Genomic DNA, 25290 nt, shown 5'->3' with positions numbered 1-25290 from the left:
TAAGCATATGGACTTTGGAGTCAGGGAGCCTACTTTCACATAGTGACTTTGCTGCCTATTTATTTGGGAGAGATATTTAACTCAAGCCTCTAAGTGAGAATAATAACGATAATAATGCCTGTCTTATAGTGCTAATTTATACATTATTTATCAAACGTTTTTATAGTGCCAGGTACTGTTCTAACTGCTTTACAAATGTTAACTCATTTAATCTTCACAACAGATCTATGAGTAGGAACTAATATTATGCCCATTTCCCAGATGTGAAAACGGAGACACAGAAAGCTTGAGCAACTTCCTCAAAGGCACACAGTTAAAGGTGAAGCTGGGATTTGAACCTGGCTATTTGACATCAAAGTTCAGCTCTGCTAGGCTGACACTCCTTATGGTGAGAATTAAGTGTAGGAGTCAGGTTCCTTATAATGCCGGACATTTAGTAAACTCTGAAAATGTGTTGGCTACTCTTGTTACATTACTATTATTTTTACTTAATAAGAATGTGTTTCAAATCAATTTTTATGCTGCTGAAATTAACATAAGTATACAAAAATCAACACAAAGCACATTAAACATGCTTTTCCTAACCCTAGTCACTCAGTACAAAGCCTGGATGGAACTTAATGTGCAGAATTTATAAACGGTGATGTACACAGATCATGGAACATGAGTCCTGTATAATCTTATTGCTATCCAAGCTCTTTTTGATTCTTCCGGAGTGGGCTATAGGTATATCAATTCAAATAATTTCCAAATATCAAACTGTGCTCTGTTACTCCTGTAATAAGACAATGATGCCAAAAGGGAAAAAAAGGAGAACTGTTTTAGGCATGAAAGTGGCATAGCTGTTCTGCCCCTGGGTTGTGATTACTTACAGACTGGTGGTAGCTCATACTCCACTTCAAGAACCACTCTTTCTCCAACGTTCTTCAGCAAGCTGATGATCTCATCATGGCGGAATTTGGCCAGGTTGATCCCATTCACTGCTTTGATGTAGTCCCCCACATCCAGCTGATCGCTTCTGCAAAAGAGGTAATGTGGCTTCAGGGGACCCATCCACTCCACAGGCCTGCCTCTGTTTCCCACTTTCCCTTCCTGCAAATGCACGTAAGCCTGGAGGCCTGCCTGGCAGGAGTCCCTGCTTCCTAGGCTATGGAGGGATACTTTGAAATATCCCCCTACTGGATCTGCTTGCATCTCTGATTTTTTTCCCTAACCCTTGTCTCTTTTGTTTTTAAAGGGCATGTGGAATAAAATAAAGAGGTTTTGGGTGTGTTTGGTGTTTTGTGTTTTTGGTTGCTCTGCCCATAAAGAGTTGGTCCTCTACAAACAAACGATTCAGATCTTGGCATGCCAGGACTTTTTCTTTCCTCTCATTCTCTCTCATTTTTGCTGCTTGCCTCTTGGACGTTTCCCAGCTCTCAGTATCTTCACTGGGAGTTTGCTGAGGGCTAAGGAGAGAGTTAGCATGCTCTGCTACTTAATGCTCAGAGCAGGACTGATAAAAAAGAACTAGTTACAATGAAAGTACTGGGTTTCAGTCCCATGCTTGCCTTTCTTCAACACCATAACAGAACCATGGCCACTTTGGGGGTTTCAGGCAGATTTTACTCTAAGGCAAGAGCAGACAGTGAGACCAAAGACAGTACTTAAAATTCGCATGATGGATAAGGGCCCTCAATAATACTCTTGCCCCAAACAGCAACACGTATGCTTAGGTACTGTACCTAAGTCCAGCCCTAATCATTCCTCTTTGGGGAGCTTTCCTCACCTGCTCCAGCGTGAAGTCCATGCTGTCCATCTTCCCTCAGGTCTACTAACTCACTGGGCAACTTAACCACCTCATGCTCTCTGACAGTGCTCACACTGTGGCTCCATACCATGATGCAATGCTGTTATTGTTCCCAAGCTTTTCATGTTGTCCATACCCACCCCCTCTAGTAAATTATAAGCCCCCTCAGGGCAGAGATCTTATCTTTAATTATTTTGGTTTGCAACTTGTAAAATGGTAGTGCCTTAAACAATGACTATTTGGTCATTGGGAATATAACCGGCACAGCACTACTTTTTTTGTTTTTGTTTTTTTTCAAAATTTTATTCAAATTCTAGTTGGTTAACATACAGTGCAATATTGGTTTCAGGAGTAGAATTTAGTGATTCATCACTTACATACAACACCCAGTGCTCATCCCAACAAGTGCCCTCCTTAATACCCATCTTCCATCTAGCCCATCCTCCACCCACCTCCCTCCATCAACCCTCAGTTTGTTCTCTAGCATTAAGAGTCTCTTGTGGTTTGTTTCCCTCACTTCTTCCCCCCACCCCCAATATGTTCATCTGTTTTGTTTCTTAAGGTCCACATATGAGTGAAATCATATGGTATCTGTCTTTCTCTGATTGACTTATTTCATTTCGCCTAATACATTCTAGCTCCATCCATGTCATTGCAAATGGAAAGATTTCATTCTTTTTGATGGCTGAGTAATACTCCATCGTATATATATACCACTTCTTCATTATCCACTCATCCATCCATGGACATTTGGGCTCTCTCCATAGTTTGGCCATTGTTGACAATGCCAGTACTACTTTTAATTATAGCAAAAATACAACTGAAGATGGTATCTTCCCTCTACTTACCTGTTTTTCAGGGGCTACATGAAAAAGTTCGGGAGAAATATGAAGTCCTAGCATCAGAGATTGACCATGACTATTATAAAAGCAGGAGATGAAGGTGCCTGTGTTGACATCAGCCTAGTTCATAAAGAGTCCCTCAGATTATGAGTCAATTGACTTATGTTTATAAATTATACAAATACATTGATCATCAAAACTAATTACTATTTTCAATGATACTTTGGAAGGTAAGAACTCCAAAACTATTTTTGTGATTTTGTGGACAAGACTATGGGTGTCCAGGATTTAAGATACCTTAACCTCGTTTTTAATGAAGGCTGACCATCGCCTCTGAAGAGAATTTTGAATCTGTCTATAAAGCAAGTCCCCCTGGACCCAGTCCGCAGGACATTCTGCCTTTGCCAGTAGCTAGTGTAGTCTGTAGCTCATAGAACAAGGACAGAAGTGAGCCCTCCTCATCTATGCTTCCTATTCTTTTGGAAACCTCATCTTTGCCTTAATGAAAAGGGAAATGTCACAACTAGAAAAGCAGGAAAGATGTGGGACAAGCAAAATCATTACTCAGAAACTCGGAACTGGGCTTTCCTACTCCAGTAGGCTCCCCACATCCCTGCAACCGATTTCCTGTGTACCCGTGATACGGGTCATCTGGTCCATTTACACGATCGGAGTGTATCACTCCCACTGCGGCCAGTCTGCTGTTCAGGGGCATGGTTGGGGACTGGAGCCATACAGGCTTTTTAAAATTAAAGTCTTACGAGGGCCAGGTGGCTCCCCGGTAACCTGGCATAGACCAGAAAAGCTTCTACAAACATGCCCTGGTGTGCTTCTGGCTGGCAGATGGCAACGTCATTTATTCATTAGTGACCTTTTCTGATGGAGCTTCAATTTGTGAATTAATCACACCCTGTGTTCCTTTCCCCACAATTCCCTGAGACGCAGTTACCTAGCAGCAATTCCTCCTTGCCGCAGGTTAGACACTCGTGGCTTGCCGTCCTTATCAATTCCACCCGATACCGTCAGCCCGAGGGTAGTGCCTTCCTTCTTCATCAGCTCAACCACGGTGGAGCCCTTGAATTCCTCTGTTAAGAGAAAAGCATTTGCCTTATTAAATGAGAGTTGAAGCACAAGGTGCAGTTGTGCATGGTGAAGGATCTCCTTCCTTCCCATAAACTCTTCCCACTTTCCCTTTGGTGAGAAAAGATCCGTGGCCTCTTTTCCATTGCAATTTGCAGTGTGTCTCATAAAGATGTGCATGCAGATAACGATGACGCAGGTATCTCAATATAGGTTATTAAAATGGGTATCAGTGGGGTAGTTCACTCTAGGTTCACAATTAAGAGGTGGAACATGGCTTAGATACAAATGACAATATTTGCCCTTTGTTTTCTGCCATTCTCAAGGGACTTTCTCTGGTTTCTCTCCTTTTAACTCCAAAGGAAACAATAGAGACTTATAAGATAAGGGCCCAGACCAGAGTTTTAAATAATAATACAACAAAAAAAATCTTATTTAGCTATCTATCTATTTATTTATTGAAGTTTATTTTGAAAAAGAGAGCACACAAGTAGGGTGGGGGCAGAGAGAGGGGGGAGAGAGTCTTTCAAGCAGGCTCTGCACTGTCAGCACAGAGCTCGATGTAGGGCTTGATCTAACAAACCATGAGACCATGACCTGAGCCAAAACCAAGAATCATACTTAATCAACTGAGCCACCCACGCGCCCCCAAAATAATTTTAAACAATAATACAGATCATGCAGCGGCACATCTCAAGTTCCTGGTACACGTCAGCTGAATAAGCCAATGGGCACAAGAGAAGAGAGCTTTCCACAGATTCAGGAAAATAATTTTGACTCCATCGGTTTTTTATCTTTCAGAAAACAAGGACAGCGGCTTCACGTAACAACTCCCATCACTTCTTGCAGAACGTGTCACAGTATGGTGAGGTGGGGTTGGTCCTCAGATCCCCAGATAACTGCCATAAATCCCCCATTCTCTACTTTTAAAATTTCAAGATCTCACAGATCTTGTCCAAACAATGTCTATACACCACGAGGGAACCCAAATCTTCCAATTTTAGGCACAACAGAAAGTGAGAAAGCTTTAAGAATATCCTTTCTTTCAGAAGTAAAAAGGAGTAGAGTCAACATTTACCTATCCAGAGGTCATTATGATCAACGCTGTTTTCGAATTCTCCATTATATTATCTCCCCTCTGCATCTACACTTTCTGGGGAGGGATGGGAAACTCAAGTTTTCCAATTCTTCCTGAATCATGTTATGAATTTCAGGAGTTATAAACTTCTAGGACATCAAAGACTCTACATTAAAATACAAGGATGGACTTTCTTCTTCAAAGTTAAGAAACCAAAGTTATTGGCCCACCTCTTCCCCTTCCGTAATTACACATAACAGAGTTAATTATCATTTCAAAAATCGATATGAAAGCTTATCATAAAAGTTTTAAAATTGTTGCTGCTGGTACACTATCCCACTAGCCAATGAAAAAAACTCAAACCATGTTAATAAAAGAAATGATCATTTCTCTGATCTAGGAAGGAGAACAGAGTGCTCCAGGAAGGATTGCGAGGGGGGTAAGGACACTGATTTCCTCAGCAACATACTGACTATCATTCCAGGCAAGGCTTTCAAGATCACCAAGTCCTGTGACTTTAGCACACCAGGACACACTCTTTTTCATGACACACTCATGGCCCTGGATACATGAGCTGTTACTGCTTTTTAAAGTAAAAGCGAAGGAAGAGTGTGAATGATTTTAACTTCATTCACTACATGTCATAAGAAAGACCAAATGATGACTGAAATTCAAGAGTCAACATTCCTATCATGTGCATCAAAGCACAGGGCCATTTACATCACTTAACAGATGCCTTTGAAACAAAATTCCATCATTGGGCACATTTAACCTGTACCCTTTAAAAACAGAATAAAACAATCCCTTCCACATCACATAAAACATACATAGGTCCAACTGGTATTTAAAAAGGTCAACCTAACAACCCCTATAAGTCCTTTCTGGCAGAAGGCTAGGTATAAATTATTTTCAAAAGCAGGTTAAGTAATTAAAGTAATAAGAATTACATAATAGCTGATGACTAGTCATATTACAGAGACATAATATGCTCAACGATTTTGTCCAACAAAAAAACTCTCTGAATTTTGTCTAAATATGTAGGTTGATCCTGTATATTTAAGCATTTGACTACAGATTTTTACACGAAGAATCTGAAGTGTAGTTTTGTAAGGGCCCACCTCAAAGGTCAATCAGAAATGTACAAAGAAGCAACTACGAAATAGTAATACCAGGCAAGGTAGAAATCAATTTTAACTGATAAGCTTTTCATTTCTACTCAGGTTTTCAAGAACATGCTTTCTGCATAAAGCGGGCTACCAGTACACAAGTTCAGCTTTATGGGATGTAGACAATGTAGTTTTCTCCAGAAAGAAATGAGGTCTTTACCAGACTTCTCACTGAATCCTGAAAATCTAGAAAAGGTTTAACTCATTTTTAAAAATTTTCTTTATTTAGAGAGAGAGGGAAAGAGAGAGAGAGAGATGGAGAGCAGGGGAGGGGCAGAGTGAGAGGGAGAAAGGGAGAATCCAAAGCAAATTCCACACTGTCAGTGTCAAGTCTGATGTGGGCCTTGAACTCATGAACTAGGAGATCATGGCCTCAGCTGAAACTAGTTTAATAACATGAAAGAAAGAAAATATTGATATGCCAGTTAATTGAGTAATTTGTAAATTCATTGATTCTAGAATTTACTGAGTGCCTACTATGAGCCAGACAATGAAATTCAAAAGATAAAAAAAAGTTAGAGATGCTTCCCGCCTCGTCACTGAGGCCAAAGAGTCACAGACCAGCATATCAGAGCATGGTTTGGGGTAAGGGGGACAGAGAAGAGATGATCCTGATTGCAATATTAAGTGAAGGCTCAGTTTTCCAAATGCAACATCTATTTCACAATTTTGTCTCCTGTCTAATCTGTCTGTATTTATCGATCAGGATTAGCTGAGCAGAACAAAGGAGGAATCTAAATTAGGCAAAACTCAGTAAAGATAGAATATTGTTGCAAGAAAATGCGCTGAATCACAAGAATGTTAACTGCCAAGTAAGTATCTCTAGATCCCAAAGGACTGACAAAATCTTTTATGGCTGTTTTGAAGGGAACAGGAGAAAAGAAGTAGTTGGAAGAGGGAGGAATATGCTTCTGGAGTTTATTTTCTCCTAACTTGCACTCTTCATTAGATGAATCAGTCATTTTATGTATTTTTTGGTGTTTAATGTTTGCATAATGATGTAATGGTAAAGAGAGATGATGAAAGATGCATTCACTTGCATGAATTCACTTATTTATCAAAGATTACTGAAAGACACTCCTCAGTGGAACACTGGAACTTAGACAAGTCAGTACATTGTAATAATTTCTGTTGTCGTGATTTAAAATGCAAGCATCCCTCCCCAAATTAAGAAGACCACGTAGTGAAGACTGTAGTATCCCCAAATTAGCAAGCAGTACAGGGAACAGATGATGCCCAACTGGCAAGGAGAGAGACGGTTCTGGACTTGACATTTAATCACCAGATTTAATGATCTTAGCAAAGAAATCACAGTTTTACATCTGTATCAGTACTCAGTCAACATAATCAATGACAATTACACTGATAGAATAGGATTTAGTTGTTTGCTGTTTTTCCTTGGATTTATAATTCAATCCTCTTAATTACTAAACTCCAGAAAGTTTTAAGAAAAGTAACAATGATGCCTGGTGAAAGTAAAAGAATTATGAAAAGTTCCTGCAAATAAGAAAATCCAATAACATAGATGGTTACATAATTGATATGCAGAAAAACATATCCTTTATATAAACAAACAGCCAGTTAGAAGTTATAACAGAAGGAAAAAAAAACCATTCACAATAGCCAATAAATAAATAAATAAATAAATAAATCTATCTCCTTGGAAACAATTTAATGAAAATCATATAAGATTTATATGAAGAAAACTTCAAAAACACTTCAGGATCATAGGATCAAAAAAAATGTAAAAGAATCCCATTCATTCATTCAATAAAAAGCTGAGCACTTACTATATGCCAGGCATCGTTCTAGGCTTTGGAAACTGAACAAAGCTGAAAAACAGTTTGGAAACTGAACAGAGAAAATCCTTGCCATCTAGGAACCAATATTCCAGTGGGTAGCATAATCTAACATCAAAAATATGTCAATTCTCCCTAAATTAATCTATGAAGTTTACAATATCCATAAAAATGGCAATAAGATTATCTGGACAGAAGGTATATTTAATACTGTTGAAAAAATGGAACATGCGTCCTTGCAAAGGATCTAAAAAATTGTGGTCCCAAAGTATATCTGCTTAATGTTGCTATGAAAGAATATAGAGAACTCGCCAATGATGCCACCATGGGTGAGTTATTGGAGTTGTGACTGGATGTTACACTACGAATTCTATCTCCTCCGATACCCCAGAAGCATGAACCTGGAGTGGGAAGGCTGGCAAAGCCTTGGTGTCTGCCTCCCAGGCATTGGTCAGAATCTGGATCTCCTTGGCTATACCAAAGGGAAAAAAAGAAGGGGAGGGGAGGGGAAAGGAAGGGAAGGGATGAAAGGGAAGGAGAAGGGAGGGGAGGGGAGGGGAAAAGGAGAAAGGACAAGAGGGGAGGGGAAGGGAAGGGGAAAGGGCATGGCAGGGAAGGAATGAAGACAAAGAAAAGAAGCAGCACAGACATATGGCATTCAGAACCCATCATTAGACCATCTTAGATTTTGTACTACTGGTTTGCATGAAATAAAGGTATGGCATAAGAATCGTATTTTGTTCTGTAAAACTCTTGGTGTCTGGACATTCTTGCTTCATTGCTTGTTTTTTTTTTTTAATATTTTTATTTATTTCTAGGGGAGAGAGAGAGAGAGAGAGAGACAGTGTGAGCAGGGGAGGGTCAGAGAGAGAGGGAGTCACAGACTGAAACAGGCTCCAGGCTCTGAGCTGGCAGTCAGCACAGAGCCCGACGCAGGGCCCGAACCCACGAACCGCGAGATCATGACCCAAGCGAAAGTCTGACGCTTAACCGACTAAGCCACCCAGGCGCCCCTCATTGCTTGCTTAAAAATATAAGCTTAGACCAGAAAAAGAGAGTTAACTCTAATTTTTGGCCAGTCCCTAAATTTTAGGGGCTAAATGACCAGAGAATCACAAAGTGGACAATTTCAACAGTTGCTGAAACTGGGGGAACAAAAAGTGATGATGACAACAAAGAGTGACAAGGGCTACGACAGAGGNAACCCACGAACCGCGAGATCATGACCCAAGCGAAAGTCTGACGCTTAACCGACTAAGCCACCCAGGCGCCCCTCATTACTTGTTTAAAAATATAAGCTTAGACCAGAAAAAGAGAGTTAACTCTAATTTTTGGCCAGTCCCTAAATTTTAGGGGCTAAATGACCAGAGAATCACAAAGTGGACAATTTCAACAGTTGCTGAAACTGGGGGAACAAAAAGTGATGATGACAACAAAGAGTGACAAGGGCTACGACAGAGGTAAATAAAGGGTAGTCATGGCGCAACCTGGGAGGACCCCTAATCAGGCTGAGCAAGCAGTGCTCTGAATGGCTCCTGGGACGGGTTTCCCCTAAGCTATTCTGAAGGCAGCTTCAGTTCAGTGAATGGAGGGAAGGTGTTAGAGGCAGAGGAATGGTAAGTAGTAGGTGATTACATGGGTTCTGGGGCGAGTATATCCATCAGTTCCATATGGACTTTGTCAACTCTGGCTGCATGTTAGAATCAGCTGGGGAGCTTTTCAAATACCAATGCCTGGGATCAACCCAGAACAAATCATCAGAATACCCCTGATGGATTTTTAAATTAAACTTTTAATTTTGAGGTAACCATAGACTCTCATGCCATTGTAAGAAATACTATAGAGAGATGCCTTAGACCCTCTATCTTGTTTTCCCCTTTGGCAACATCATGCAGAACTGCAATACAATATCACAAGCAGTATATTGACATTGATACAGTCAAGATACAATATGATAAGTTCCCTCATGTGTGTAGCCATAGCCACTTGTCTCCTCCCTGGACACCTTCCTTAACCCCTGGTAACCTCTAACCTATTCTCTATGCTTATAACTTTGTCATTTAAAGAATGCTAAATAAATTTAATTATACAGTATAAATCCTTTGTGGATGACTTTTTACATTCAGTATAATTTTCTATACCATAGCAGTGGTTGATTCCTTTTTATTGCCAAGTAGGAGTCCATGGCATAGATATACTACAGTGTGTTTAACCATTTAACTCTTGAAAGATGTGTTGGTTGCCACTAGTTTGGGGCCATTACGCATAAAGCCACTATAAACATTCATGCACAGGTTTTTGTGTGAACCCAGTCATTCACTTCTCTTGAATAAGTGTCCAGGAGTACAATTGCTGGGTCATATGCTAGTTACACATTTACTTTTCTAATAAGTTGCTAAATTATTTTCCAAGGTAGTCATACCATCTAATATTCCCAACAGCAGTGTATGAATGATCAGTTTTTCTACATCCTGTCCAATACTTGATGTTGTGACTATTTTTTTTTATTTTAGCTATGCTGATAGGTGTATCAGTAATACCTAATTATGGTGNCTGTGTGTGTGTGTGTGTGTCTACTTATTTGCCATCTGCATATTCTCTTTGGTGAAATGTCTCTTTATGTCCTTTGCCCATTTTTAATTAGACTGTTCACTTTTTTACTGTTGAGTTTTGAGAGTTGCTTATATATTCAAGATTCTAACCCACTGTTGGTCGTGAGATTTGCAAATATTTTTGCCCAGTCTGTAGCTTTTCTTTTCATCATCTTAATAAGGTCTTCTGCAGAGCAAACATTTTTAATTTTGATGACGTCCAATTAGTCATTTATCCTTTTACAGGTCATGCTGTTATCAAGTCTAAGAACTCTTTGTTGAGCCTTAGGTCCTGAATATTTTCTTCTATATTTCTTCTACAGTTTCTAATAGTTCTATAACATTATGGTTTACATTTAAGTCTATGACCTATTTTGAGTTAAATTTTGCATAAAGTATAAGACTTAGTCAAAGATTCATATATTTTTTGAGGGCAAAGGGCTATAGATGATGACCAATTGCTTCAGTAACCATTTGTTGAACAATCTATCTTTACTCCATTGAACTGCTTTTGCATTTAAAAAAAAATAAGTCAATTCCTGGAATCTTTATTTTGTTTCATTGATGTATTTATTCATCCACAGATACCACATAGATTTTATTACTGTAACTATATAATAAGTCTTGAAATGGGTAGGCTGATTCCTCCTACTTTATTGTTCCAGCTATTCTAGTTCCTTTGCTTTTCCATATAGATTTTGGAATACTGTTATCTATATCTACAAATTTTTTCCTGGTAGTTTGAGAGGACTTGTATATAAGCTGGTATGTCAGTTTGGAAAGACTAGACACCTTTACTATCCTGAGTCTTCTAATCCATAAGCATGTTATATCTCTCCAAATAGGCAGATCTTCATTGATTCTGTTCATCAGCATTTTGTAGTTTTCAGCATACAAGTCCTATACATGTTTTGTTAGTTTTACATCTAATTATTTAATTTTTAGGGGATCAACTACAAATGGTAATATGTTATTAATTTTGATGTACACCTCTTCATTGCTAGTGTATAAATATATAGTTGATTTTTGTATATTTATGTTGTATCATGTGGTCTTGCTGAACTCACTTAATAGTTCAAGGAGGTTTTTTTGGTTGTTGTTTTATTTTGTTTTCGCTTTTGTGTATTCCTTAGGGTTTTCTATGTAGCCCATCATGTCATCTGCAAAAAAGAACAATTTTATTTGTTTCCAATCTGTATGCCTTTTATTTTCCTTTCCTTCCTAAAGGATGAGCTAGAACTTCCAGCACAATGGCGAATAAGAGTAGTGAGAGTGGATATCTTTCCTTCTTCCCTGTCTTAGGGGAAAGACATTAAGTATTTCATCATTACGTATTATGTTAGCTTGTAGCTTTTTGTAGATACTCTTTGTCAAGTTGAGGAAGTTGATGATGAGTTGGAATTTTGTCAATTCTTTTTGCATTGATTAATTGATATGATCATGTGGTTTTTTTCTTCTTTAATATGATAATGCAGTGTATTGCACTGATTTTCTAATATTAAACCAATCTTGCAACTCTGAAACAAATCCCACTTGCTAATTATATATAACCCTTTTTGTATATTGATAGATTCTATTACTAATATTTTGGTAAGGATTTATTTTGCATCTATATTCATGAGGGATATAGTATGTAATTTTCTTTTGGTAGTGTCTTTGGTTTTGGTATCAGGATAATAATGCTAGCTTCATATCATGAATTGGATACATTCCTTACTTTCATATTGTATGGAAGAGATTATGCAGAATTGATGTTTTTCTTTTTTTAAACATTTGGTGTAATGTTTCAAGGAAGCCATTTATATCTGAACTTTTCTTTTTCGAGGTTTTAAATTACAAATCCATTATCCTTAATAGTTATAGGACTATTTAAATGAGCTATGTCATATTGTGATGAGCTGTGGTAGTTTGTTTTTCAAGGAATTGGTCCATTTCAATGAGATGAAAATCCTTGCAGGTGGGGAACTGGACATAAGCATGTTTTTAAAGCTCTCCAGGTGATTCTAACATGTAGTCAAGATTGAGAGACACTGATTTAGGGTCTGGTGCATGGGGAAAAATTGGTAGAAAACAGACTGGGAAGCAAACAAAGGAAGTGTTCAGACTTAAGTTTTAGGAAAGGTAAGCCTGTTATTACAGTAAAACAGTGGACTTGGTAATGATGGCATGAAGTATTGGGGAGAAAGTCACTAGATTTGGGTCAGGGAGAACCACTACAAGCCACCTCAGTAATACATTAATATAGTTAGGCTTTGCTGTGTCAACAAATCAAAAAATGAATAATTGCTCAACTGCAACATAAGTTTACTCTGCTCGTGTACAAGTCTAAGGCAGGTGTTCCCGATCAGCAGCCGGCTCCTCTCCACATAATGGTTCAGGGATCTATGCTTGTTTCCATTTTATGACTCTTCTTCTATGTCATCTTCTATGGCTCTGGTTTCCAAACTGTGTGCTAAGGTGCCTCGAGGTTCCCTAGTGAACTCACAGGACCACCAGGGACTATTTAAAATTTTTGAGGAGCAGAGAGCCATACTTGACATCTTTTGAACACAACACTACCTACTAGCTGGAAGTAGTTTTGCTCAACATTGGATCACACTATATTGCTTTTGTTGATGTTCTATCTTTCCAAAGTTGGGTTTTGGGTTTTACGAAAAGGGAATTCCATGTGAAAATCAATGTGGAACAGGAGATGAGGCTGTCACTGTTTGATTTGAAAGTTTGAGAACTTGTGCAATGCCCAATTAGCACACACATATCACTACTAAGTATTCTGGTTCTTCCAATTTACATGTATTATTTTTCAAATGTCTACTAAGTGGTTAGGATACAATATATGCTATATGGACTTAACTACCTAATAAAAGGAACTATTGATATTTCATTTGACCTTCATGTGCTATGAAAAAATTGGTGAGACACTAAGGGTTCTGTCAACTGAGAAAGTTTAGAAACTGCTGCCCTAGGACTTTATCTTGTTTTCGTTCACCTGATTGAAGGGGAAAAAGAGCTTTCTTAAAAGCCAAACTGGCCTACTTCTGTTCACATTCCAATGGCAAGAACTTGTTCCATGTCTGCACCTAAGTACAAGGGAGGCTAAATACTGGAGTGAAGACAGATGCCAAAACAATAAAGGTAGGGTGGGTTTTTAGAGACAGGGAGGCCACATGTGAGAGACTAAAATCCATCAGTAGCTATGGGATGGCATGGACTCCAGATATATTGAGGAAGAACTGCCCTGGGTTGGGACAAATCAGTGTGTGGGGAGCAAGGATCTGTGAGGGACAAGAGGACTTCAAGGATTCCAATTTGGTCGTGGGATATTGATGTCTCTCAGGAGGAAGGGGACTCTGGAAAATGAGAGAAAGTCTGTGTTGTTGTGCCTCATTGGACAGGGGATAGTCACATGATATAATGTCATAGAGAGAGAAGCAAAATGTGATTTAAGTATCAGGGAAACACCTAGTGTTAGTATACTTTTCATCATACCTTAAGCAAAGTGGGTCGTCTGTAAGACCCTCACCCTATGGCTGTAACATAAAAATAGAAAATGCATTTTAAGAGCAACTACCATAGGCACATTCAGCAAAATAAGCATTGGTGAAACTCTTTGCTTCTTGCGGTTCTATTAACTACATTGAATTTTAAAAAGATAGCCTTAACAGTGAAATGGAGATACTATTGATGAAAACTCTATACGATGAGTCACAAATTTCCAAATGTTAGTGACAGAGACAGTGTTTGTTCCCCTCTGTATGTCCAGTGCCTAGGATGCAGCCTGGCACATTAGTAGGACTTCCTGGTAACTGCTGAGTGAATGAGCACATCAGTCCCAACAGAAGGATTATGAGCAGGCAGTGAGCACTGGCTTGTAGCAAACAGAATTACTGCTGGATCGTGCAGAAGCAAAATGAGAAAGGAGCAGAATGCGAACAGGAGTAGACAGGGTTATTTCCCTAAGCTTCTGTGGCTGATCATTATTATTATTATTTTTACCATTTCTTTAGTAAGGGGGATTGAGGCCCATACTAGAATACCACAGCTGTATCTATGTATTCCTTCTGGAGAGAATATTATTGCTCACACTACAGTTTTATCTATATATTACTTTTAGTGGTGCCACTTGGAAGTTTATCCCCCTCAGGAAATAAGCCGATGCTTTTTCCAATACTCATTTCAAGTTCCTCCTAACAACCCCTGGTTCAGCAAAGCTTCTGGGATCAACGCTGGGTTTCTATGATGAATGGCTGCCTTTTCAGTCTCGGTTCCTGCCACCCAGACTTGCAGAGAAAGGTCTTCTGGCACTTTCCACCTCTGTGTGGTGACATGAAGGATGTACCAGAATTTCTTTCATCCCCTGGGAATCTGAGCATAAGTTAGATCAGTGGCAGGGATGTACATCACATAAATATTACCCAGCACAAATATTCATGTGAAACAAAATTATGATTGGTATTTATCTTACACAGTGACAGGGACAGCTGGATTAATATCCATATGTTCCTTAGAGCACCTCAAGAGAAAGAGAATATATAAATATGTAGTACCGAATATAAAAATCTGAGCCCTCTGAAAGTATGTGATGAATAGATCAGGATTTAAAAATAGATAAAGCTGAGATGTGGATTCTGGTGTAACTGATTCAGATACCATATGTTTCCTAGAACATCAAGAAAAAAATAACCCTGATTTTAAAATATGGCAGAACTAGAATTCTTTCAGTTTCCTACTTCTTCAAAATCAATGATTTGTCAAACTTTGTTATTAAGTTTCCCAGTGTCACACGTATTCAAATCATTGAATTTTTTTGTGTCTTCGTTTCCTTATCTCTAATATAGGGATAATAAGAGTACCTCCCCATAGGGTGTTGAGAAAATTGTGATAAAATTCTTATAAGGAATTTACTATATTACTTTATTATAGAACCTGGCACATAAATAGTATAGGAAACATGATCTAATATATACCATATTTATACTAATAATCATTATTATATTTAATATAGTATCTGCCACCGATTAAGTGTTTGATATATATATATATATATATATACACATATATATATATATGTTAGCCATAGTATTGTTATTATTCTTACTACTACTACTAGGATATAAAATATTCCACGTATGCAGATTACCAATCTTCTACAGTATTTGATAGTTATGAATAGAATATAAAATAATTAGCGGTGATATTTAACCATTTGTTGAGTCATATATTTCTTTGAGAATCTAATGAAATCCATGGGCCCCCTCTCTAGGGATAATAAGAGTATTATCCTCAGAAAAATTTTGTTTAGGGCACCTGGGTGGCTCAGTCAGTTGAGTGTCTAACTTTGGCTCAGGTCACGATCTCACAGTTTGTGTGTTCAAGCCCCACATCAGGTTCTCTGCTGTCAGCCTGTTAGTGAAGAGCCTGCTTCAAATCCTCTGTTCCCCCCTCTCTCTGCTCCCCTTACTCACGCTCTCAAAAATGAATAAACATTAAAAAAAAAAATTTTATATACAATTTTAGGGGAACTCATGGGCACGGCACTCTGGATCACATCCCTGTACTCAAAAAACCATGAGGATCCTAAGATGCATCATATTTGAGCCATGTGAAAATCACAGAACATCTATTAGGCTGATATTTTACAATCTACGCACGTATCAGGTAGGGGTCATAAAACAGCACATAATGCCCAAACCTACCATTCATATGTTCCTTTGTAGTCATTTAATAATCAAAATGAAACCATATCCAAGATACTAAAAACAGGAAGTGACTCACCTCAGTGAAACTTCCTCTCTTCCTGAGTGGGATGGCCTATGTGGTAGACATTTATATCTGAGAACCCATAAGGACCAGCAAGAGGGACTGACTGTGAAGAAGATGCAACAATTTTTCTTTGGGAAAACTCTCCATCTGTGACTTTTTAATTTAGGTGGTTGTAATCACATTTTCAAAGTTGTTGACACAGTTGAAAAACTGGATTCTACAAGCTAAACAACTGGCACAGCTAATTTTGAAATTACCTTGATCTTCAATGGTTTCCTAGAGAAGTTAACCGCATTCTTACAGCTACTTGTGGACCACTTTGGTTCAAAAATATTTTTGAGCACCCACTATTGCCAGACTGTGCTAGCACTTCAGAGATCAATAATCACCGCCTCTACTTTTCTGCAGCTCATGTTCTACATGTCTAAGGGATGAATAGTCTACACTATATTTCAATTAAGTGTTTTTGGTCCACAGTATGGCCCAGGAGCCTGGGGAATAACCTGTGGTCCTGGGGAAGCTTCCTGCAGGCTACAGATGTGTGCTTGGAGGTTTAAATTCATCCTTTAGGTGATTTACTTGTGATATTACTATCATTTCCATCTTATAGTTGGAGAAACAGAGGTATCAAAAATTGCTTAGCAGATTAATAAGATACTGGTGGGTTTTTGCATGTCTTTCTGGATATCTTTTTTTTTTTTTAAATATTTTTATTTATTTCTAGGAGAGAGAGAGAGAGAGAAAGACAGCGTGAGCAGGGGAGGGTCAGAGAGAGGGAGTCACAGACTGAAACAGGCTCCAGGCTCTGAGCTGGCGGTCAGCACAGAGCCCGACACGGGGCTCGAACCCACGAACCGCGAGATCATGACCTAAGCGAAAGTCGGACGCTTAACCGACTAAGCCACCCAGGCACCCCTCTGGATATCTTTTTGACCAGTGTTTTATGTTGAATAACTGTTTAGATATAAAAAGCCAGAGCTACTGTGTAGAATTGGATTAGAATGATCAGATGGCCTGGTCTGGGAGTCTAGCTGAACAAAAGGGATTAGAGATAGGTTTTCTCCAGCTGAGGGGTGAGAAGAAAGAAGCAGTCTGAAAAGGAAGGACATCTGAGACAGACATATGTCAGGTAAGTATGCACAAGCAGCTAGGCACTGTAGCTTTTTAAAAGACAACGGGAAGGACAATGCCTGGGGTCTCATTCAGGGTGACAAGGAAACGGGTGAATGATAAACTTCAACAAGAAATTAGACTTCTTAAATAATCGGGTCAAAGTGGGACTTAGAGCTACACGTGCTTGGATTCTTTCTTCAATGGATACCTACATACCCATGGGCTAGCACGAGCTAAGACAACCCGATTGAATAGAGAAATTAAAGTATTTCTGACACCTTTTAAGATTATCCATCCTTTTAAAGCAGCTAATACTTTTCAAAATGTTCTCATCTCCACGATCCCATTTAACCTTTAGAATAACTCTGTGAAGAGGATAGCACTGCCATTTTAGAGATGAGGAAACGGAGATTTGAAAACTAGTTTATGAGGTGGAACTTCGTATCTGTTTTAGGCACATGACAACTGCCTCATATAACTGAATGCCAGAAATGTTCAGACTTATCCTAAAATAATTGCTAAACAACGGACACAAGAAGGTAATGAAATACTCCTGAGAAAGGAGCTGAAAAATAGGGCCATCCCGAGGCAGACTCCAAGCCAGCAGAGTAACAGTAAGCCAGTGAATCAGTCCCTCTCATTTTGTTACAGATGTCATAGGCATTTATTTGACTTTCTTTTGTTTTATGAGACGTGATCCATTTCAAATAAAGAACAGATGGAAAACCAATAGTATACTCACTGCAGATAACCAAGAAGCAAGGCATCAAGGGAGCCCCGTAGACTCTCCATGGAGAAGCCAGGAAGCAGGGCTTCAGTGAATTTAAGTTTGATTGGAACCCTCTTGAGATCTCACTGCAATTCAGAAAAGGAAGAGGCTGTACTGCCCACATCAAGGACAGCGCCCACACCCTACCTTTGGCTTCCTCCACTCTGACAAGGACAGACTTCTCTCCTAGCCCCTCTCCTGGGTCAACTCTTTCTTCTGCCCCACATGGGAAACAACTATATTCTGGTCCCAAAGGAAAGGCTTCCCATTAGGGTGAGCAGCAGGGAATGAACAGAGACACCAGAGTCATTACTATTTCTTCTCTGTTCAGTCCTTTGTATTAGTACCTCAATCACCATAGGGAACATAGCCTCACCCAACTATCTTGTAGCTTCACTCTGAATATGAAATGTTTTAGTCCTGTCTAGCCCTCTCTGCTCTCCCTCCCTCCCTCCTTCCATTGCATACTTATTGTTAATTTGCTAAATGCTAGGCACCTTGCCATCTAGCAATAAACAAGACAGACCCAGTCCCTGCCCTCAAAGAATTTATATTCTAGTAAGAAATACAGATCCTACACAACAAAAAATCATAAGTGTGATTAGTAATAATTAGCAAAACGAAGGGTAAGGGTTCTAGTCAGGGGCTAATTAGGAAACAACTGCTTGAAAAATATTTGCAACTGGTTCCTTACGTTCACATGGTCGCATGGTCTTGTAAAATTTGAACAAGATAGTTTTGAATTCTTTTTCTTAGAGTTGTCTCCCCTCAAATTGTATAAGGGTCAGGTGCAACAAAACCTAGGTCTTCCTACAATAACATCACCTCACATCTGAATAGTACCTAAAGGATTGCCTCATAGAGGTGCATACATTTTTCTCATTTGATTCACGGAAACCTAGGATCTTAGGGATGAAAACATGGAAGCTTTCCAAGGTTAGATGACTGGCCTAAGGATACCACATCAGGCAAATCATTTGCTAGAACTTAAAAACAGGTGCTCTAACCTTAAATCTCTTCTTTCCACTATATCACTTTGGTTCACTTGGGGTATCTTGGCTTCCCAAGTTGCCAAAGTGATATATGTCAATAAAAGTTCCAAATTCTAATAAAAGCGTGCTATAACTATTTCTCTCTTTCTTCTTAAATGTAAGTATGAAACATTAAAACAAACTGTAGTTCAAACAGATTGTGAAAGTCACTTTCACATGACAGGTGAAAGAATATTTACTGATTTGTATTGAGTTAGGGACCTGCCAAATCCTCATTTGGAAGCCGACACCAGTTCCAGAAAATAACAACTTTGTGTTAAAACTGTTGAGAAATATGCCCTGCTGAATATCTAAAGAGGCTTACTCTTTTTTTTTTTTTTTGCTCTTTTAGTTTCTGTTCAACTCAGTGATATATATACACACACATGCGAATGTATTTTTCTTATATCTGTATCTGAAATCTGTATACATGTTTCCTAAAAAAAATTACAAGCCTCTGTTTTCCCCCATTACATACTTTTCTTTAACAGATTCATCATGTGGTCTGAATACAATACTCACCCATGTTATCAAGTATGAACAGAGCAAAGGACAGTTTCTTTTTAAAAGCACAATGCCCTACCAACGCCTTCAAAATCCATTAAAGAATATCTCACCAAGCCCAGGAGAGCATTACAATAATTGCTTCTCTTACCCAGGTGAAAAAGGACATATCTGTCAACTAAAGAAGTGCAGAAGCAATTAACACCTCAACACTCTACTGGGAAATTGCTTAAATTAAGGAAATAACAGGGATGCCTTATGGTTATTGTATCTCTAATATTTAGTTATTAGCATGGCTGGAGAGTGCCTCCATCACTCCCATCTACTCTCCCCAGCACAACAGGGTCAAGAGCCAGTGTGTGCATGACTTGGGGTGTATTTGGATGTCTGCATGTGTGGCACATAATGGTACTTCAGTCATCTCATTCTTCAGAGGCTCAGTGCAGAAAGAGGGTTGGTAGATGCACTAATGAAATCAACATGCAAGGCTCTAGATGTCTTAAGTCAGAAACTTCTCAGGCATAAAAAACACATTTCCGAATTCTGTGCTACACAGTAGAACTGCCTTATCCATTCTCTTCCAAAGCTGGGCTACTACATGGGACGTTCCCATTTACCAAGCCTTCTAGACAAATAACAGAGGCAGGTGACTGAGCCGGGGAGTGAATCAGACAAGTTGAAACCCTTGTTTGTCAGCAGCAAGATCAAGAGAAAACCTAGAAATCCAATCTTTCTCTCTTCTGGGAAACACCCAGTAATGTTATATAGACTTTACTGAGCAGTATAGGTATACAAACCTGCTTGGAGTTTTGAGAAGCTGAATAAAAAGGGCCTGAGAATCTACAAATCTTAGTAAAGGTAAAATATATTTCTTTCTTTTCTCCCCACCCCATCCCTAAATCTTGACTGGTAAAGAGGGATCAAAGCCACTCAAAATTCCCAGAGAAAAGTATATAGGATGCTCTAGTTCCCATTTTTATACAGGTGAAGTCAGGTAAAAATGAAAAAGCATGTAGAAGAAAAGTAGCAATGAGTCAGGAAGATGCTGGAGGAGACTATGAAGGAGGAAGGCAGTTCTTCACCTTGCCTGGGGACTGAATTACATCACAGTTGATCTAAAATTTCAAGACCTACATCCATTTGGTTATCTTCACTATGTGCCTATAATCACAATCCAGCACCTGTCTGGATACCCTCAAAAAGCTACCTATGTTGTTTTCAGACAGTTTCAATGAATGAGTAATAACTACATTTATTAAACACCTTGTAGGGACTAAGCCTGACTTCGTATGCTGTGGCAGACAGATTACAGGGTAGTCTTCTAGGATCCCTAACTCCTGATCCTAAGCCCTGTGTCGCTCCTTTTCTTGAATGTCGGTGCAACCTATGACTTGTATCGAACCAGCAGAATATGGCAAAGGTGCCAGGATGTAGATGATTACACGTACATCGTTTTGTACGTAAGGCTGTAGTGCCCGTATAGCTGGAGACTTCCTCACCCTTGTGGGTTTTGTGGAAGCAGGCAGCCATGCTGGGGCTGGAAGTGGCCTTCGGCTGACAGTCAGCAAGAAACCGAAGCCTTGGATGGAATTCAGGCAATACCCTGAGCAAGCTTGGAAGCAGATCCTTCCCCAGTCAAGCCCCATTTGAGACCGCAGCCCTGATTGTAGCTTTGTGAGACCCTAATTAGAAGACCAAAGAAGCTGTACCTAGATTGACTCACAGAAAAAGATTTAAAACGTTTATTTATTTATTTTTGAGAGAGAGAGAGAGAGAGAGAGAGAGGAGCGGGGGGAGGGGGGAGGGGGAGACAGAGAATCCCAAGTAGGCTCTGCACTATTAGCACAGAGTCAGATGCAGGGCTCAATCTCACAAACCATATAACCTGAGTTGAAACCAAGAGTCAGATACTGAACTGACAGAACCACTCAGGAACCCCACTGACCCACAGAACATTTTAAGATGCCAAGTCTGTGGTAAAACTGTTACATAGCAATAAAACACCAATATAGGCACTCTCTATGCATTAACTTCATTAGTCTTCATTATACTTCCATTTGATACAATGGGAAAACTGCTACATGAAGCCTGACACTTAAGTAACCTGCCTAAGTCCACATAGCAGTAGGTGGCAAGGCTGGAATTTAAACAGGACAGGTGAACTCCAGAGCCTGTGTTCCTAACCGGCCATGTGTACTGCTTTTCTAAACTTCTTAGAAAGTTCTACCTTAAATTGCTTCCAGATCTGACTTCCTATAACTTACCCTCATTGCAGAGGTCAAAAATCTAAATGCAGGTGCTAATTAGATGCAATAAATGAATGAGACAGGCTGGGGCAGCTTGATCAGGAGGGTGTGGTGTGGGCATGAAATAGAGTGAAGAGTAACAGTCATTGCCTCATGGTATTTGCTGGCCAAAGAAATGCATCTATAGGCTTCCCTGAGCCAATGGCATGATGCTGGCTGGTGACCTCCAACATAGGAGCTCCAGTTATGCCTCTGAGATGATGGAGAACACATCAACCCCTTTTCTACAGGACTAAAAATATTTGAAACCGGTGATCATTTTTTGTTTCAAATCTTCTGTTTTATCCTACCGAAATGAATGGTGACAGCCTTACATTTTTGTTGTTCTCTTTTGCAGGTGGTCTTCTTGACACATGGATAAATATTTATAAGGTTGTTGACTCTGCAGTATCAGCTGTCAGAGATACCTCTTTCTCTTCTCCATCTGCAGGATTGGGTCTCATGTGCCTACCATGATGCAGTGGCACCAGGTAGCTCTAATCCACATAATCCTTGTCATTACAATACCTAAAACAATTACCCACCAGGTATTACATATTTTAGCATTAAGAGTCAAGTGACCCATAAGCATATGGAGCAAAGCCTGAGTGAGGGAGCTCTTCCACATTCACCCTCTATTCCTCCTCTCATCTCAAGGGAAACCACTGTCAAAATCTGTGTCTAAACTTCCATTCTCTTTTCAGATACTAACATTTAACCTAAATCGGAAAAATCAACACAAGGGTAACTTGTTGTTTTCAACATAACACTATGGCTTGGAGATCTTTTCATGATATGGCCTGTAAAAATTTTTTTAAATGTTTTTCTATTTATTTCTGGGAGAGAGAGAGACAGCATGAGCAGGGGAGGGTCAGAGAGAGAGGGAGACAGAGAATCTGCAGCAGGCTCCAGGGTCTGAGCTGTCAGCACAGAGCCCAGTGTAGGGCTTGAACCCATGGACTGTGAGATCATGACCTAAGCCGAAGTCAGACACTTAACTGAATGATCCACCCATGCGCCCCTCTTACAGTTTCATTAACAAGCCAAATTTGTTCTGACGTCAGGGCCTTTGCACTTGCTACATTTTTGGTCTACAGTCTTCTTCCTCCAAGCTGTTATGTGGTTTGTCCCTCATTTTAGGCTCCTTCAAATGTTATTGCCTCCTGGAAGGCAATCTCTTTGACTTTTCATTCAAAACAGATCCCATATCTTTCTGCCCCCACCACTCTCTACTCCTTAACACTAGTTTATGTCACTTTATTGTACTTAGTATAGTGTGACCTTATGTTAGGCTGTTGTTACATGTATGTCTCCACTAGCGCGCCAGCTCGAGGAGGACAGAGGCTTGTACGATAATCCTAGCACCTGCAACAGTAAGAGGCACAGAGTCGGTGCCCAACAAGTTGTTGAATACTTAAATGTCGAATGACTGTATAAAGGTCAGTTTTGATAAAGACTCAGAATAAAGAAATGAGAGATCACTTTAATTATAATGGATTTAGTGAGCAAATAAAAACTTAGCTGGAGAAAACAAAGCAATGCAAGTATGCAACTACGCAAGGGTAAAAGGCAAGTGCCAACAGTTTACATTCTATGCAGAAAATAGGAAAGCACCAGAGGTGCAATCAAACTCTTAAAGAAAAGAGATTTGGAAGGTGCTTATAAAGTATTTCCCCCCAAAGTATGAAGCAGAAATCCTATAACATCAGTTTAACATCTCATTCAGTAATAGGCTTTAGGAATGTGTAAGAATGTCTAATTTTAAAAGAATTAAAATATATATATATAGAGAGAGAGAGAGAGCACACATTGCTTGGAGTCATTCTTTACTCATTTAATCTGATAATGGATATATATGTACTCATTTTAGAAATTTCTTTGCGAGGTTAAATGTTCTGCTACAGATCAAAGTGATTGATTCCATTTATTCAGTGTTATTCTAAAGCTTTGTATTGTTCCAAAGTTTAAAAAGGAAAACATAAAGTTATAGAGTTATGATGTTGTCAGTTTAAGAACAAGCATATGAAAGCCTGCATGGCCAATTTTAAGTTTTTCCTTTGAATTGCAAGCCCAGAAAACCACAAGTATATAAAAGAGATTATATTATAGCACAACTTGAAGGCACTGCCAGTTTTCTTCCTGAGTTTCTCCTAGCTCTTTGTTACATAGAGAAATAATGGTATGATCCCCATGACTACAGACTCTACTCACTGACCCACGTCTGATGAAGGGCACCAGTCAGTTATGACTGAGATTGGACACCTTACATTTTCTGGATACTCTGAGCAGAGGCTCCGTTGGCCTGTAGAAGTTAAAGTCTTTATGCCTCATACTCATTAAGGATTTCCTCCATCACCTTCTCTTTTTAAAAATTTTATTTATTGGGGCGCCTGGGAGGCTTAGTTGGTTAAGCGTCTGACTTTCGCTTAGGTCATGATCTCGCGGTTTGTGGGTTCGAGCCCCGTGTCGGGCTCTGTGCTGACTGCCAGCTCAGAGCCTGGAGTCTATTTCAGAGTCTGTGTCTCCCTCTCTCTCTGATCCTCCCCCTGCTCACGCTGTCTCTCTCTCTGTCTCCTAGAAATAAATAAAAAATATAAAAAAATTTTTATTTATTTATTTTAAGAGAGAAAATGAGCTAAGTCATCAATAAACTATTTGTAAAAAAAAAAAAAAAATGAGAGAGCAAGCGAGGGAGACGCAGAGAGAGTGAGAGAAGGAGAAGAATCCCAAGCAGGCTTTGGCTATCAGCACAGAGCCCGATGCGGGGCTCAAACTTACACACTGTGAGATCATGACCTGAGCCGAAATCGAGAGTCAGAGGCTTAACCAACTGAGCCACCCAGATGCCCTGTCCACCACCTTCTCCTTTTATGCACCATTCAGGGCTTTGGTTGAACTTGATTTTTATTTAGGCTTTACCCAAGTTCCACTATTTTCCAGGCCCTGTGATGTTGGGCAAGTCATTTTAGCTCTCCAAACTCAAGTTTGCTCATCTGTTAGAGAGGAATAAATAAAACTTACTTCTTGCAGTAAGCTGGGAGGAAGAAAAAAACCAATATTTATCAACATGGTTAGTCTAAGACTTGAAGCATTGCATGAAGTGAACGCAACTAGTATTTTTGTAATTATCTATAGCTTCCCTCACTTTCTCTTTCCAGATTAGGCTGCTCTTAATGATCATTTCATTCTTGTCTTTCCCTCCGCTTTGGATTAATATGGTTCAACCTCGTCTTTCTCTTTCAGTATTTCTTCTCATTTTATAGCAAAAGCCCCAAATGCCTTCCACTCCTATTCAGATGGCCTGTTTCTGCACGTTGAATCTCTGACTACTTATCAACCTACCAACAAAGTAGACAGCCTGGGGTTCTCGGAGTCATTTCTTTTGGGGGGAATCTCATTCCAAACTGGTGCTTTTCCAACTATGGTGCATATAAACATTAATGTATGTATTTGAGAGGACATGGAAGCCTTTAGAACCAT

At 39.4% G+C, this 25290-nt stretch overlaps 1 protein-coding gene across 1 annotated transcript in view; it reads right to left on the bottom strand.

Annotated features, from left to right (window-relative positions):
- Positions 1-25290, bottom strand: part of GRIP1 (glutamate receptor interacting protein 1) — a 225720-nt gene that overhangs the window by 146750 nt on the left and 53680 nt on the right. Inside the window, exons 2-3 of the mRNA XM_077775268.1 lie at positions 3581-3716; positions 873-1018 (exon numbers count right to left, since the gene is read on the bottom strand). Of these exons, the coding sequence (XP_077631394.1) occupies positions 873-1018; positions 3581-3716 (282 nt within the window). The remainder of the gene's footprint in view (positions 1-872; positions 1019-3580; positions 3717-25290) is intronic.

Source organism: Crocuta crocuta, unplaced genomic scaffold (assembly GCF_008692635.1).
Source record: "Crocuta crocuta isolate KB4526 unplaced genomic scaffold, BGI_CrCroc_1.0 scaffold97, whole genome shotgun sequence".
Classification (NCBI taxonomy): Eukaryota; Metazoa; Chordata; class Mammalia; order Carnivora; family Hyaenidae; genus Crocuta; species Crocuta crocuta.
Note: the sequence above shows the minus strand (reverse complement) of the source record. Positions and strands in the feature narration are given on the sequence as shown.